At 39.3% G+C, this 15,537-nt stretch overlaps 2 protein-coding genes across 2 annotated transcripts in view; both read right to left on the bottom strand.

The window, feature by feature from the left end:
- LOC131677573 (chondroadherin-like protein) overlaps positions 1 to 2,666 on the bottom strand; it is a 224,226-nt gene extending 221,560 nt beyond the window's left edge. Inside the window, exon 1 of the mRNA XM_058957461.1 lies at positions 1,652 to 2,666. The gene's annotated coding sequence lies outside the window, so the exon portion shown is untranslated. The remainder of the gene's footprint in view (positions 1 to 1,651) is intronic.
- LOC131695394 (uncharacterized) overlaps positions 1 to 12,398 on the bottom strand; it is a 39,819-nt gene extending 27,421 nt beyond the window's left edge. The window contains exons 1-2 of the mRNA XM_058983882.1: positions 12,124 to 12,398; positions 5,854 to 11,225 (exon numbers count right to left, since the gene is read on the bottom strand). Of these exons, the coding sequence (XP_058839865.1) occupies positions 5,854 to 11,225; positions 12,124 to 12,398 (5,647 nt within the window). The remainder of the gene's footprint in view (positions 1 to 5,853; positions 11,226 to 12,123) is intronic.
- Between the last annotated feature and the right edge of the window lie 3,139 nt (positions 12,399 to 15,537).

The following is a 15,537-nucleotide window of genomic DNA, read 5'->3' as shown; positions in this document are numbered from 1 at the left end:
AATAAGTTTTCTTTTATTCCTCGATTTTTGCTGAACGCAATTGCTTGCATGCCAGAATTTTCACTGACTGAAGCGCAATGATCTGGAAGGAGCACTCCCTATTTCGCAATCAAGGGCCTTCTCGGAGATTACACCATCAATCTCTACTTCCCGGGCGGGTACGCAGACAAAATATTTTTTCGCGCACGGTCGAGTGTTGTTTAGTTAGATCACGCGATATATCTATGATGTTAAATGGATTGTCTTTGGCCGGAAGTAGACCATCCAGGGGCTGGTTGTTTTAGATATAATTTGCCGTCAAAAATGAGACTTATCGGCATTATTTTTGCCATCGGAGAAATATTCAAAACGGCCTCCACTACCTTCCCATTAGTCAACACTATCATGCGGGCTTCAGTACCCGTGAAAGAAAGGTTCTATAGCAGGGAACGGAAAATTAATGCAACGAAATTTAAAAGAATGGAGTAATTGGTACTTAGCTGTGGAACATTTGTAGTATCTGTATTCAACAAACACATTTTCGCTGAGCCGTCAGACATACAGCCCTGATAGCAAAGATATTATCTGCAAATTTTAATTTTCACTTACACACGCCATAACTGAACTTTCGTCAGTACGGGAAGAAATCACTCCGAATCTTACGGGGAAAAGGTGTTCCGGCCGGTGGCATTATTTCATATCCTAAAGCATTTCAAATGCCGTTTTTTATTGAATAAAGTTGTGAGATTAAACCACCGTGGTACACGGGTGTGGGGAGCTCAATCTTGTACAAATCGAGCTTGTACACATGTTTAACCATCAAGTTTGAATACATCAAGGGAATCAGCCCTTGTTTTATTTATCGTTTTCGTTCTGCGATCTGTAAGGCAGTACGAGGTGTGTGAGCAGTATATGGGTGTCGGTCGATACGGTTTTATGTGTAGAGCCCGAAAACCGAAACCGATGAATGACGTTACAATATGATCGGAATCGTAAGTTGATATCAGACGTCAATATGGTATTGCACGCTTGTATTGTTAATGTCATCGTGGTCGTATCTTGTACACAACCTTGATTTTTTTTCTTATTCTGAAGATTCCTCTTATGAGTTGCAGGGATTCATGCTTTATCTAAAAATTATTTCTGAAAAATTTCTTTTGGGGTGACCAGCGCCTTATCTCTGAACTACCAATCACGGGTCATCCATGTATAATATTCTGAATTTTGCGAAAAAGTGTAACAGAAAATATCAACAGCGAATTAGGAATTAATCGGGAGTACATAACTATTACAAAATATAAATTTCAATACATAACCAATATGTCTTTGAGCAACAGTTAAAAAAAATCCGAGAAGAAAATGTGATGATTTTGTGAACCCATTTTTATCGTATACACCTAGTTATTCCTAACGTGGGAAAATGAACTTCCGCTTAACAAACTCTATCCCTCTCAATAGCACCAAAAAAATAGCTAAAGTGCAAAGAATTCGAACGATACAATCAGTGTTATCGTTTCGAGAAAATTGAAACCAGTCGCTCTCCTCTAAAGAACCCTACCCTAACGAGCCCCCCAGTCCACGCTCTATCCGGTGTTGTACAAACTAAACCGGACACATGCACTGTAGATAAAACCCAGCTAAAGCAGAAAATCTAGGCCAACGCAACACAAACCTTTAGCTGTTCCGTCCATCCGTTGATGTTCCGGCAGTGCACACCACTCGTATCCGAGAGAAAGGCAAACTTCCGTATGTCTGCTACCTGGGCTGGGAGCCCGCCAGCTCTCAGCTGGCCAGTGCAAGTTACGTACGTGCACAGAAAACCGCCACACGCACACAACTCTCGCTTCGTATGCCGCTCACAACACAACGGCTTCGCTTTGTTTCAATTCGGGTTAGTATCTTCTATCTGCAACTATCTCTGGCGTATGTCCCGATCTCACTTCCGCTTCACTGCTCGTCCCAGCATCAGCACACAGCTGATTGGCACAACGACTAGAAAAGCTGGTAACCGACAGAACCCACCCCAAGAAGTGGACCCGTTAATAAATTATCAACAGATAACTCGTTCAGCGAGTAGCGCTTCTGCTTGTCACCGTACGTTGCATGTCGTGTCTGGAAGAACCACCATCCGTGTTGTCCGAACCAGAAGCACATTCAACACGCCTCGAGCGCTTCAGCCCAACAAGCCCACGTTCAATCACTGCCCTATTTATCATATCACTTTGCGGAACTCACTTCTGTTTCACATTTTTTTCTCCTTCTGCACTCGAGTTTCAATGATCGACCGACCGGCACGGTTCCCACAAATCTGTAAACAAACCGACCGAATAACACACCATCACACACGCACGCACGCCGATACCCGTCCTTTGAAGCCACCTAAAATCCACTTTGATCCAGGGCCACAAACGCGAACATAAATCCGGATCCCGGATCAGTGACTGTTTTATTGTGCGAAAACCCACCCCTCGGAGACAACACACGACGAACCGGGATTTGCTTTTCGAAGGGAAAGATACCTGTGGGTGCTTTTTCCCACGGCCTACTACACACCTTTGTCAACTGACTGTATCCTTCGCGTTCGTTACGAACGACGTCGACGACGACGAAAACGGCAGCGGCGACGAACAATGACAGTGACTAAAATGCCTCCAGTGGAACCTTTCAAAAAACCATCCGATGCGGATGAAAAGTCTTTAATAACTAGCTGGCCTACAAAACCGCCGTGCTGTGCAATCCAACAGTGCGAACAGGAACCCGGGTCCGTTCGGGTGACTCGACAATGCGCATGATTCCGACGGAAAAGCTTCCGTTTCGGAATTCCAGCACCCGAACGGGCTACAACACTGGACCGCCGAGTGTGAAATCTCCGCTCGTCGTCGGTCGCTGTTCATTCGGTGAGAGCCGATGCACGCGGTCGATGGTGGGGTCTGGGTGCCGCCGGTGGGTCCTTTTGTGATTAATTTGATATCGCTGACAAGATGGGTTGTTGCTGGCGCTTTATTTATGTTCGGTGTCGCGAGTTCGTTACGTAAATGTTCGATGGAGGCAGGTGGAATGGTCAATTAATTACGGTGGAGACGGTTGGTGCTTCACCCACACGGTGAACATAAATTGAATGTGCGCTCGGACTCCTTGCTTTTAGTGTTTATTCAGAAATGGGAAGTTTTTCACTGCCGATAAAAAGTTTGACGTATGTTTCAGGTCATAGTCAATTGTTGAATCATAAATATTATGTTATATTTATATGGTTCAAATTTGATTATTTTTGGGAAATGTTTGAAATCTCAACATTCATGTCATACAATACCAAAGGAGAAAATTGAGACGAAACCATTTTTTCCCTTGAAAAAGTACAATACTTATAAATAAGTTATAGATAACATAATTAATCTAGGGCTGCGTTTCAATTTCGCATTGTGCCGTCCTGTACCTATTTGGCAACCATAAGGTGTATATGGTTGCCAAGTCTGTGTCACTACTGCTAATCAGTTGAAATTGAAACGACTTTCTATAATAAAGGTATTATAATTATATTTGGGCAAAAATCTCCTATGGTAATATTACGCATTGGCCCGTTTTCCGAGTACGTTACATTTTGACAGCAAATCAGATCTTCTGTACTTCCGGGACTTTACTCCGGACTTTATTTTTTCTTCACGAAGACAAAAAGTGTCACTTTTCTGTATTTAGCGTCTATCTGGTTGCCAGTTCGGTGCCAGTTACTGATGACTTACTACATCCTAGTTTTTAATAGACTTACCATATCTAGAACAGAGCTACTGGGATTTGTTGAAAGGTTATCTAAGGTAACTATACCTACTGAGTACAAATAAGTGGTCGAATTTCCAATCTTGAGTTTATAAATTGTAACTCTACTTCAAAACTTACCCTTTCACAAATTTGAAAAATAGTCGAGAAAATCAAAAATTGTGAAATATGGGAAAATATTCAAATTGAAATATTTAAAAAAAATAAAAAACATTGAGGAATTTAAGAGTTACGAGAACTTTAAAAAAATTCCGCAAAATTAAAAAAGTTTGAGAAATATTGAAAAAATCAAAAATATAAAATTTAAAGAATTGTGAAATTTGGGAAAAAAATAATCAGTTCATTGAAAAATTTACCAAATTTGAGAAAATTAAAAATAATAAAATATTAACAAATTTAAGAGATCAGAAAAATTTAAGAAAATTGAAGTATTTAAAAAATCGAAAAAATTGCATAATTTGTATAAATTGTGAAATGTGAAATATTTTATACAAACTCAAGAAATTTGAGATATTTAAAAAAAAGTTTAACATTTGAGAAATTCGCAAAATTTGAAAAATTTGGTATATTTAACAAGTTCAAAAAAATTAAGCAAGAAAAAATATAAAATTTTGAAAAATGTGAGAAATTTTAAATTTTTTAAAGTTCGAAGAAATTTTAAAATTAGGGAATTATGAGAAAATTAAACGTTGGAAAATTTAAGATATTTTAAAGATATGAAAAGTTTGATAAATTTTAATATTTTCAGAAATTTAGTAAATTAGAAAAAATTGAAAAATATCAGCCTAAAAATATCAAAAAAATTGAGAATGCTCATATTCTCAAAACAAAAAACAATGATCTGCTTGAAAACAAGTTGAAAAATTTAACAATTTTAGAAAAATTTGTAAATTAAAAAATTAAAAAAAGAATGAAATACTTGAAAAATTTATTAAACTTTCTTTTTGAATTCGTATCCTTTATACAATTATTATTTTTCAAGTTGTTAAAAAAAGTTTCGGAATTATCTTACCTATTTTTTCAATTTTTCATTTGTTTATTTTTTTAAGTTCAATTTCAGTTATTTTTTTTAATATCTTTTTCTAATTTAATTTTTTTATTCTATTACTCCAAATTTTTCGATTCTTTGCTCTTATTTTTTTTCGATTTGGGAATATGTTTTTACTTCTTTTTCATTTCTATCTTCCGTTTTTCATTTTTTATTTTAATGTTTTTCGTTTATTTCAATATTTTCTAATACTCTATTTTGCATTTTTACCAATTTAGATTTTTTCTTTTTTTAGTTTATTGAATTAGCCCATTTTACACATTTTAGCATTTTTAATTTTTTAATTGATATATTTCATATTTTTCAATAGCTTGAGCTTTAAAAATCTATTCAATTCATTAGTTTTTTATTCTTCAATTTATTTTTTTTAAATTTTCTATTTTTAATTGTTTTTTTATTTAATTTCATGATTTTCGTTTTTATCATGCTTTATCCTGATTTTTGGCGTTTTGTTTTTTCTAATTTTTTCCAGATTTTAACGCTTTATATTTTTGTTATTTTGTAAAATTTAAACCTTTTCTTATTTCTTTTTTTTTCTCATTTTAGGTGGTTTTCCATTTACTGATTTATTTTTAATTTGTTTATTTAATTTATTAGATGTTCAATTAATTTTGATTTATTTTAACTGTGTTTTTTTCTGTTTTCTATTTCTTCAACTATTTTTTCATGCGTCGTTGTTCGGTCGTCCCCGAACGGAAAGAAATAATGAGCAAGCACCTTTTTTATGCAGGCTAAAATTTCAAATTTTCCTCCCACGCTAATACCTTTCCGACCAGCTTTTCTAACTATCTTCCTTTCCTCTTTCCTACTTTTGTTTTCGGTAAGTATTCGGTAAGTATTCAGGTTATTCCTATGGCAGCTTCTGGGTACAATAAAGAACAAACCACATGTGAACTTTTTCGGTTTTTGACGGGTCACACACAGACACAACGGGCGGGAGCTAGTTGCGAAAACCAAACGTCACCATCGCCCGAGGGATGCTCCGCTTGCAGGTTCAGTCGTGGTAACAGACCCCGGCCCGTAACATCCGGCGTTGCTTCTTGTTCCGGATTTACCTTCAACTATCTCCATTACCGCAATGTTAACCGCTCCCCGGCGATGTAGCTTCTCGTCTGCTGTCCTCACGCTGACTTGTCTAATGGTCCCGTCTGTTCCCGGAAATACTTCTACTATCTTTCCACGCCTCCAATTCTTCCGAATTTTCCCATCCACCAGAAAAACTAAATCCCCAACACTCAACTGTCGCTTATCGTCAAACCATTTGCTGCGTTTGTTGATCGTAGGTAGATACTCGGTGATCCACCGCTCCCACATACGGTCGCTTAGGTACTGGGCACGTTTGTAAACGTTTCGTAGAGCCTCCGCTGCACTCACTGGCTCCACCTGGATATCCGCACTGGTCACTGCACCTCGCAGAAAATGGTTTGGCGTTAGTGCTTCCTCGCCTGCGGGTTCCTGAGGCTTGTACGTGAGTGGACGCGTGTTGATCATATCTGCTGCTTCTGCTACTGTTGTTTTCAGGATTTCATCAGTGAGTTTCCTTCCGTCATCCAGCGCTTTCATCGATTCCTTTACAGATCGCACCATCCGTTCCCAAACACCGCCCATGTGCGGGGTGCCGGGGGGATTGAAATACCAGGCAGTAGTTGAACTGATGAATTCCTCGGCGCACTTTCTGTTGATTTGTTGTTTGGCCTTTACCATTTCGTTCCACGCTCCTCGAAAACAAGTCGCATTGTCGGAGAATATCTCTTCTGGCTTCCCATACCTACTGGCAAATCTGCTTAGTGCCATGAGACACGACTGCGTTGAAAGGGAATGCACCACTTCCAGGTGCACTGCACGCACCGCTAAGCAAGTGAAAACGGCGACCCACCTTTTTTCCTTTCGGCGTCCAACTGTCACCTCCACAGGTCCCAAGTAATCCACGCCGACAGAGTTGAAGGGGCGTTTTCCAGGCGTAACACGCTGAACCGGCAGTGGTGCCATGCGCGGAGTATGTGGAACGCACCGATGCACTTTGCACCATACGCATTCACCGGCTACTCTAGAGACTGCTGCCCGAAGGTTCGGGATTTCAAACTTCTTCCGTATCTCGTTGAACACTGTCTCTCTATTCGCATGTCCAAACTGCTCGTGATAATACTGGATGATTTTCTTCGTTACGGTATGAAAACGGCTCAAGATAACAGGATACCTCTGATTGAAGGACATTGCTTCCGCATTCACCAGTCGACCATCTACTCGTAGCACGCCATCTTCGTCGAGCGTCGGCGAATATTTGTATAGGGCACTTCTTTTCGAGATTCGTTCTGCTTTCTGGCTAGGGGCTAATTGTAGGTTGCTCGTCAGCACGCTCATCTCATCGGGGAAACTGTTCCATTGTGCTTGTTTCCACAAAACTTTCTCCGCCTCCAGTAGTTCGTTTTTCTGCAACGGTGTTTGTACTGCGGGGTGTGCAGTCTTCAGCATTAATTGTTGATTCGTCGTTGCCTTTGCTGTGAGTATCGGCAACCCTTTCTGTTTGCGCTTGCAATTTCCGATAAAACGCAACACTGTGGCGGTCACTCTCAGCAGCCTATTCCATCTCGAAATCGCCTCAATCTTTATGACTTCATGAAACAGAACAACTCTTCTGGCATCTTCGTCGGTTTCTCCGGAAGGAAATTGTGATGATGGCCACTGGCATTCGGGAAGTAGCAAGGAGGAAGGACCCAGAAACCATTCACCGTCGCTTTGTAACGGCTGACCGCGACCCCACTTGGTCAGTACGTCGGCTATGTTTAGTTTAGTCGGTATCCAACGCCAATCCACTACCTGAGTCAAGTCCAAAATCTCTCCCACCCTAAATGCCACAAATTGCTTATATTTGTACTGATCCGACTGGAGCCAAGAACAAACCGTGCGAGAATCAGTCCAAAGAACGCAGCGCGAAATGTGCAGCGTAAGCATTCGCTCAATCGTTCGATACATCCGGGCACCGAGAACCGCTGCCATAAGTTCTAGTCGAGGAATTGATTGCCGTTTGAGTGGAGCCACCTTTGCCCGAGACATAACTAAACTGCATTGAATCCTGCCTTTGATAAGCACACGTAGATAGGCCACACACCCGTAAGCATGCTCACTAGCGTCCGTAAAGATGTGGAGCTCGAGCGACTCGATCTCCGTCGATACAGCATTCCCAATATAGCAGCGTGGAATCCGGATGGCTTCGACCTCGGGCAGCAAATCAACCCAGCGTTTCCACAGCTTCCAGCTTTCGTCGTCCATAACTGCGTCCCAATCACAGCCCTTTCGCCACAGATGTTGCAGAACAATTTTTCCGTGAATCGTGAATAATGACAGCAGCCCCAGAGGATCGAAGAACCCCATAACGCAGCTCATAGCAATTCTTTTCGTCGGTCGCTTACCACCATGTAAATATTGATCGACCTCTTCGCGCTGTCTCGTAGAAAACGAAAATTCGTCGAGGATAGGGTTCCAAACTAGGCCTAACACTCGTTCTCGCAATGTCTCCTTGTCTTGGTTGAAATGAACTGCCACGACCGGTTTGTCTTCGCCCAAACTTCGTAATACCTCTGGAGAATTCGAAACCCAGTTCCGGATTTCAAAGCCCCCGTTCTTGTGCACAAGCTTCACCTGTTTCGCCCTCTGCACTGCTTCTTGGATTGTGTCGACACTGTCGAAATAATCATCGACGTAATGCCGATTGATTATAGCATCGGCTGCTTCAGGGTACTGACTTGCATGCTCCTCGGCGTTCCGATTTTTTACGAATTGGGCGGAACTCGGCGAGCAGGTCGACCCAAATGTAGCTACGTCCATCACATAAACTTTAGGATCCTCTTCGGGATTGGATCGAAAGAGAAATCGCTGGGCTTGACGATCTTCCTTGATAATCTTCAGCTGATGGAACATTTCCTTGAGATCGCCCCCGAATGCGATTCTCCGCTCACGGAACCCGATAATTACTGCCACTAACGGTACGAGTAGATCCGGTCCCTTCAGTAGCTTGCTATTAAGCGAAACACCTTGCACCGTCGCCGCAGCATCCCAGACGATACGCACCTTTCCCGGTTTCTTCGGTTCCAGCACGACATTTATCGGCAAGTACCACGCTTTCCCTGCTTCGGTATTCTCCAGCTCCTCTTTTGTGGCCAAGTGAGCGTATCCCTTCTCCACATATTCCTCGATTTGCATTCGCACTTTCGTGTATAATTCCGGATTTTTCATTAACTTCCGCTCCAGCTGCAAATTTCTCCTCAGCGCCATCTGAATACTCTCCGGAAATTGCGGTTTGTTCTCCTTCCAGAGCAAACCGGTCTGGAACCGTTCTCCGATGCGTTTCGTGGTCCGCTCCATAATCTCCATCGCTCTTTTGTCCTCTGCAGATTCTTGGGCCGTTGCTACCACTGATTCCTCTAATGCATAGTGGCTTTTCAGTAAACCATGTATGTCTTCGTTGGTTACATCATGATGCAAGCATACGTACCCTCTCTCTGTAGTATGGCTCGCTTGATTCGGACCATATACTGTCCATCCGAGTTTGCAACGGACGGCAATCGGGTCAGCGACGGTACCTATCTTCACTTCCATGGGCGCGAAAGCATGAACATTGTTGAGACCGATAAGAAGCTCTGGCTGGCCTTCATAAGATGCGATCGGCAGATCGCTCATGTATTGATAGCGGGCTGAAAGTACTGCAGCATCCAATTTCTGATGTGGCAGCATTAACTTGCCCACAGTGCGAACCGTTCTGAGCAACATTTTTTCTCCAACACCAACTGCTGAAGCCCACACATTCATTTTTCTTGAGTTCTTCTCAGTACGTGAATAGTCGGCAGTCCATTTGATTGTAAGCTTTTCTTCGGCCCCGATAATACCCAATCTATCAGCTAGCTTACCTTCGATCAATGTGACGGAAGCACCTTCGTCCAAAAATGCCAAAACCGTCAGCGTCCGATCCCTACCATGTAGTTGTATGGGAATTATCCGAAACAGCAGGGGGTTGCACGAGTGAATGTGTGCACTAATACCCACCGTACTGACCGGGTGAATGAGCGGATTGTGTGCCTCCTTACAGGAGCCAACGTTGCAACGAAACTTGAACCGGCATTGTCCTCCGTGTTCTCCGAGGCATAGCTTGCATAGCTTATCGCGGGTCACCATTGCTACGCGCTCGGCGTGTGACCAGTTCTTGAAATCCTGACAAAACCGCAATCGGTGGTCGGTACGCTGGCACACTTTGCATGGTTTCAACCCTAATCGGTGGCTGACGACTGTATTCGAATTTCCTTCCTCGGCGTGACTGAATACTGCTCCTTTCTCTTTTCGCTTTCGACCGGAATGTTCGCCTGAGAATCTCGTCTCCGTGGTACGCTCGATGTCCACTTCTGCTTCCCGCGCGTCATCCGCAATTCGTAGGAGAAAGTCCGTAACTGTACGAAGAGAAATCTTTCTTCCCTCTCGAGCTCGTTTGATATCAGCCCACTGTCTTTTCTCCGCATCCGGAAGCTTTTTTATCAGGCCCTGTATAAGCAACGGGTTCTTCAGATGCTCCTTAAGGTCCGCTGCTTCCACGTGATCGCAAAGCTGCTCTACTACGTTGGCGAACGGAATGAACCCTTTCAGATTCTTCGGTGCCGGCAATTCTTTAACGCGTTCCAACAGACGATCTAGTAATTGCTCGGGACGACCAAAGTGTTGGCGAAGCTTCTTAATAACACGAGGGACCGATTTCGGAAGAAGCAGTTGTCCACGTACAAGCTCCAGTGCATCGCCCCTTAGGCATTGTTGCAGACGTGCTAAATTGTCGACATCGCTAAACCCGCACGCCTTTGTAGAAGAGTTATACGCCGCATAAAACAGTGGCCAATCATCCGGCTTTCCCGAAAATAGAGGAAGGTGTTTACCGATCCCGTGCCTGGCAGCAAGTTGGCCCTTTGTTGGTCTGGAACCCTGCTTAACCTTCTCGTCCGGTTCCTTATCAGTTTCTTCCTCCGAACTGGAACTCTCCTCCGTATCATCCATTTCCGACTCAACACAAATACCCGTCTTTCCCGCCGGAGCTAGTAGCGGTGTACTTTGATTCTTAACGGTAATCGGTCGGGAATGTTTCTGTTGCCGTTCCATTTTCATTATGTCCAACTGATTATCCACAGTTGACATCTGCTCCCGAAAATCTTTTTCCAGTTTCTGAACTCGCTTCAGGTGCTCGTGTTTTACCTGCAGCTGCAGTTGGTTTTCGCGCTCTAGTTCTGCTAGCTCGAAACAGCGCCACTCTTCCTCTAGCTGCATTTGCTTTCGGCGCAGTGCTTGTTCCTGCAAGAACTTCTTCTTTTTCATTGCAGCCTGAAACTCCAGTTGCTTCTCTTTCACCAGCATCTGTTTGTCCCAGTCCGCCTCGAGCCGCCGCACAGTGGCGGGTCTTCAAACAAAAGTCGGACAAAACCTCGAATGTTACCTAATTTGGCTGAAAATCTCAATTTAAGCTAATTTTGAGGTGCTGAGCTCATTTTTGATGTCAAAAGTCGTAGAATATTAAATGCATTTTTCCATACAGTGTCATTGAACCTTTCTTATAACTATGATCCCGTTTTCATGATAGATTTTCCGTTACTGTTCACCAATGTCAGCAATACCATAAAAAATGAAGATCATTACTTTAAATCCATTGTATAACGCGTTGGTTTACTGTAGATTGTCTAAATATTTTAGACAAAACACCATGCGCCTCCATATCAGCAACAAAGCTTCAAAATCTCCTTAAACCTTTTTGCGCACCTGGGCGCAGAACGAGCCCATGATATTCGAAAAGTAGAGGTTATTTCCCATAGAATGTATACTATGTGACCGTTCCGAAATGATTCCGAAATTTGTACAGAATACATTAGTGAAGAAAGTATTTTTGATCTGGCCACCTCAAAAATATTTATACGAAAAAGTCATAGTTCCAAGCAAATTTACCAAATGTAATTTATTCACTATCCAAGTTCTTTCGTTCCTCTACACAATGAAACAAGTTTTGCTAAAATCGGACCAAAATCAAAAGAGCAACATGCATTTGAAGTGAACAGATCAATGGTGGTTTCGGAAATGAAAATCATTAAAAAGTCCGGACTTTGCTACCTTTAAACTCATGTTAAAAATCGTGTTCTTATCCAATGATCATAAAATTTTGAATATACGTCATTCAATACATGAGAAATTAAGGAAAAATATAAAATATCAATATTTCAAATATAAATTTTTGAGGTTTTGGCCAGCCTCTAGCCACTGTGCGCCGCTGTTCTTCTTCCATGGCCCTCATTTGTTCATCTGCGGACGGCACTGTGGACGATTTGACACTTCCGGCATCTGATTCATCTGCCGTCGATTGAGGATTTGCGTCCTTCTTCGTGCGCTTTTTGGCTGCCGCCACACAAACTGCATTATCGCAGAACCATTTTTTCTTCCTCTTAACGGTATCGGTTACACCCGCGCAAGCGTAATCATACCAATTGTTGCAGTGGTCGCATGCAACCATTCCACCTAGTTCCTTTGGAGCCAAACCGCACTTGCCGCACGGCGTTGTAGTGTAGTCTAGTTCCTGGTCGCTCATCGTGCCGAGGGTGAGGTGCGATCCAAACTTTGAAATTTTAGTTTGTTCGGTCGTCCCCGAACGGAAAGAAATAATGAGCAAGCACCTTTTTTATGCAGGCTAAAATTTCAAATTTTCCTCCCACGCTAATACCTTTCCGACCAGCTTTTCTAACTATCTTCCTTTCCTCTTTCCTACTTTTGTTTTCGGTAAGTATTCGGTAAGTATTCAGGTTATTCCTATGGCAGCTTCTGGGTACAATAAAGAACAAACCACATGTGAACTTTTTCGGTTTTTGACGGGTCACACACAGACACAACGGGCGGGAGCTAGTTGCGAAAACCAAACGTCACCATCGCCCGAGGGATGCTCCGCTTGCAGGTTCAGTCGTGGTAACAGTCGTTCTTGTTGAGTTTCCCTCTTTATCAGTCTATTTTACGATTACAAAATAGTTCAACTGTTTTCAATATGCTTTCGAACGCACAAATCATTCGAATTTTGTCGAACAAAATCGACAAAATTCGAATGATTTGAAAATATTAACAATTTTATTGATATTTTCAAATCATTCGAATTTTGTCGATTTTGTTCGACTTTTTTCAAATATTTTCAATTTGTTTCCATTTTCATTTTCATTTCCTTTTCTAGTTTTTTATTTTTCCACGTTATTTTTTATTATTTCATTTTCTTTTTCAATTTGTTTCAATCATATTATTGTTTCAATCATATTATTTTTCATTTTTGTCATTTTTTATCAATTTTCTTCAACTTTCTAATTTCTTCAACTTGTTTATTTTTTTTCTTGTTACTTTTTTGTTGTTTTTCTTAAATTGCCATTCTTATTTGAAAAATGCAATATCTATAATTCGGTCGATATTTTCAATATTTTTAACACAACATATCTTTAAATTACTTTCCAAGTCGCTTCTTACTTTTTATGATATAAGTTAAATAGATAATTAATTGTTTTTTCGCCGTTTTTGCAAGAATTTTGTCAACTCAATTTGAATTCTTTCCATTTTTGGATTTGCTTACCTTTTCATTTCTTGTATGCCCTTCATTTTCCTGCATTTTTCAATGCATTCATTTTCTAAAATTTTATCATTCTTCCGATAACTTAATTTTTTTCATTTTGTTATATATTTTCCTCCATTTTGACATATATTTTCGTTTTCTTTACGTGTAAGTTTTCTATCTACTTGCTCGCATTTCTAAAATAATTTAACTGTTAATTTTACACATTGATCAATTTATTTTTTCTATCATTACATTTATTTTATTTTTAAATTTTTAATATACTTTGTAATTTTTTCAATTCTTCCTATATCTAGCATTTTTTTTAATCCTTTCAATTTTCCTATGCCATTTTAATTTTTCCATTTTTTTAAATTTTTCCAATAAAGATACTCTATTCAATACACTCATTGTTTTCAAATTTTTCAATTTATTCAATATTTATTTATTTTTAGAACTTTAGTAGTTAATTAAACTTTTTCAATGTTTCCATACTTTTCAATTTCCTCACATTTTTGTAACTTTTTGATGCTTCCTTTTTTATTTTTACTCTTCACTTATGCGTTAATCTTTGATTTGAATTTTTTTTAGCTTTCTCGATTCTCCCGATTTTAGTTTTTAATTGTTGGGTCCTTTTTGGGTCTTTTATTTTTTAATTTCAAAATTTCTTTTCTTTTTTCTTTTTATTTCTTTTATTTAGTTCAATTCCTTGAGCTCTTCTATAATTTATTTATATTTCACAACTTTTTAGTTTCTTTCAATTTTCAATATGTTTGATTTTTCGTTTATGCTATCTTTCTAAAATGTTTTGTATTTATCGTGATTCTATTTTTTGCATATTTCGTTAGCTTTCTCATTTTTTAATGCAGACATTTTTATTCATTTGTGTTTTTATTTTTCAAATTACATTATTTGTTAAATTTTCTTAATTGGTTCAATATTCCTAATTCTTACAAAGTTATTTGTTAAGTCACTATTTATGCTACGTTTTTTGTTTTTTTTTTCAATCTCTTCACTATTTCGGTCAAAATTTTTGGAAAAATAAATATTCCATTTAATTCTTTAATTTTTTCGAATTTTGCTTTCATTTTTTTCAGTCTATTAATTTGTGCTTTAAGTTTATCTTTTTCATTATTTTGTTTTTTTTCTTCCAATATTTTTAATATATCTTTTTGTTGAAATTCTTTCCTTTTGTCATTTACTTCCATTTTTTTTAATTTTAAGTTCTTCAAATGTTGTGTTTAATTTACCTATTAGTTTTTCAATTCGTTCATTTTTTCTTTTCAAATTTTACGTTTTTTTTCAATCAATTTTTTATATATTTTTGGCAATGTTTCCAATTTTTTACCTTTTAACTCCAATCTTTTTTAACGTTTTAATATTTTTAACTCTCTTAATACTTCTAGATTTTTAAAGCATTTTTTAATGTTTCCAATTTGGTTATTTTTTATATAAATAGATTCCTAATTTTTTATTATATGTTTTAGTTTTTACACAATGACACAATACTAATTTTTATTTCATTTCAATTACAGAGGTTTTAACCTTAGTGTCATTCATTGCTATTTTTTGGTTAGATAAACTTTTTTAAGAAAATTTCTTACCATTTGTACAAGTTAAGGAATCGAACCCAGTCAAGCTGCGTACAAGACAATCGATTTATCAACTACGTTTTATTTGTTTTTTACACATTTCCAATTTAAGACTTTATAACACTTTAAAGCTTTCAATGTCTTTAAATTTCACACTTCACTTATCTGTTTATTTCCGATTTTTATATTTTTTCGGCCTTTAAAATGGTTTGATTTAAGATCTGAATTTGTTTGACCCATATTTTTTTTTAATACATATTTTCTTTTACACGTTCTATTTGTTATATTTTCATATGAGGGAGCCCAGGGCTATTCGGACCTACTTAAGCAAATCGCCCTTTTAGGTGGATAGATGTGTAAAATGTTACCGGTCAAAAGTCCTAATTGTTATTTTGAAACCTCAGCTACATTTTGGTGCCAAAGAAGGTTCATTTGCACAACTCAATGGCAGCGCTAGGTGACGATTTGCAAACCTCTACGTTTTTCCATCCTTTTACAATGTAGGGGTAATTCGGACCTCCCTACGGGGCAATTCATACCGTCATTTTTCTTTA

The sequence above is a fragment of the Topomyia yanbarensis genome, chromosome 1 (genome assembly GCF_030247195.1).
Source record: "Topomyia yanbarensis strain Yona2022 chromosome 1, ASM3024719v1, whole genome shotgun sequence".
Classification (NCBI taxonomy): domain Eukaryota; kingdom Metazoa; phylum Arthropoda; class Insecta; order Diptera; family Culicidae; genus Topomyia; species Topomyia yanbarensis.
Note: the sequence above shows the minus strand (reverse complement) of the source record. Positions and strands in the feature narration are given on the sequence as shown.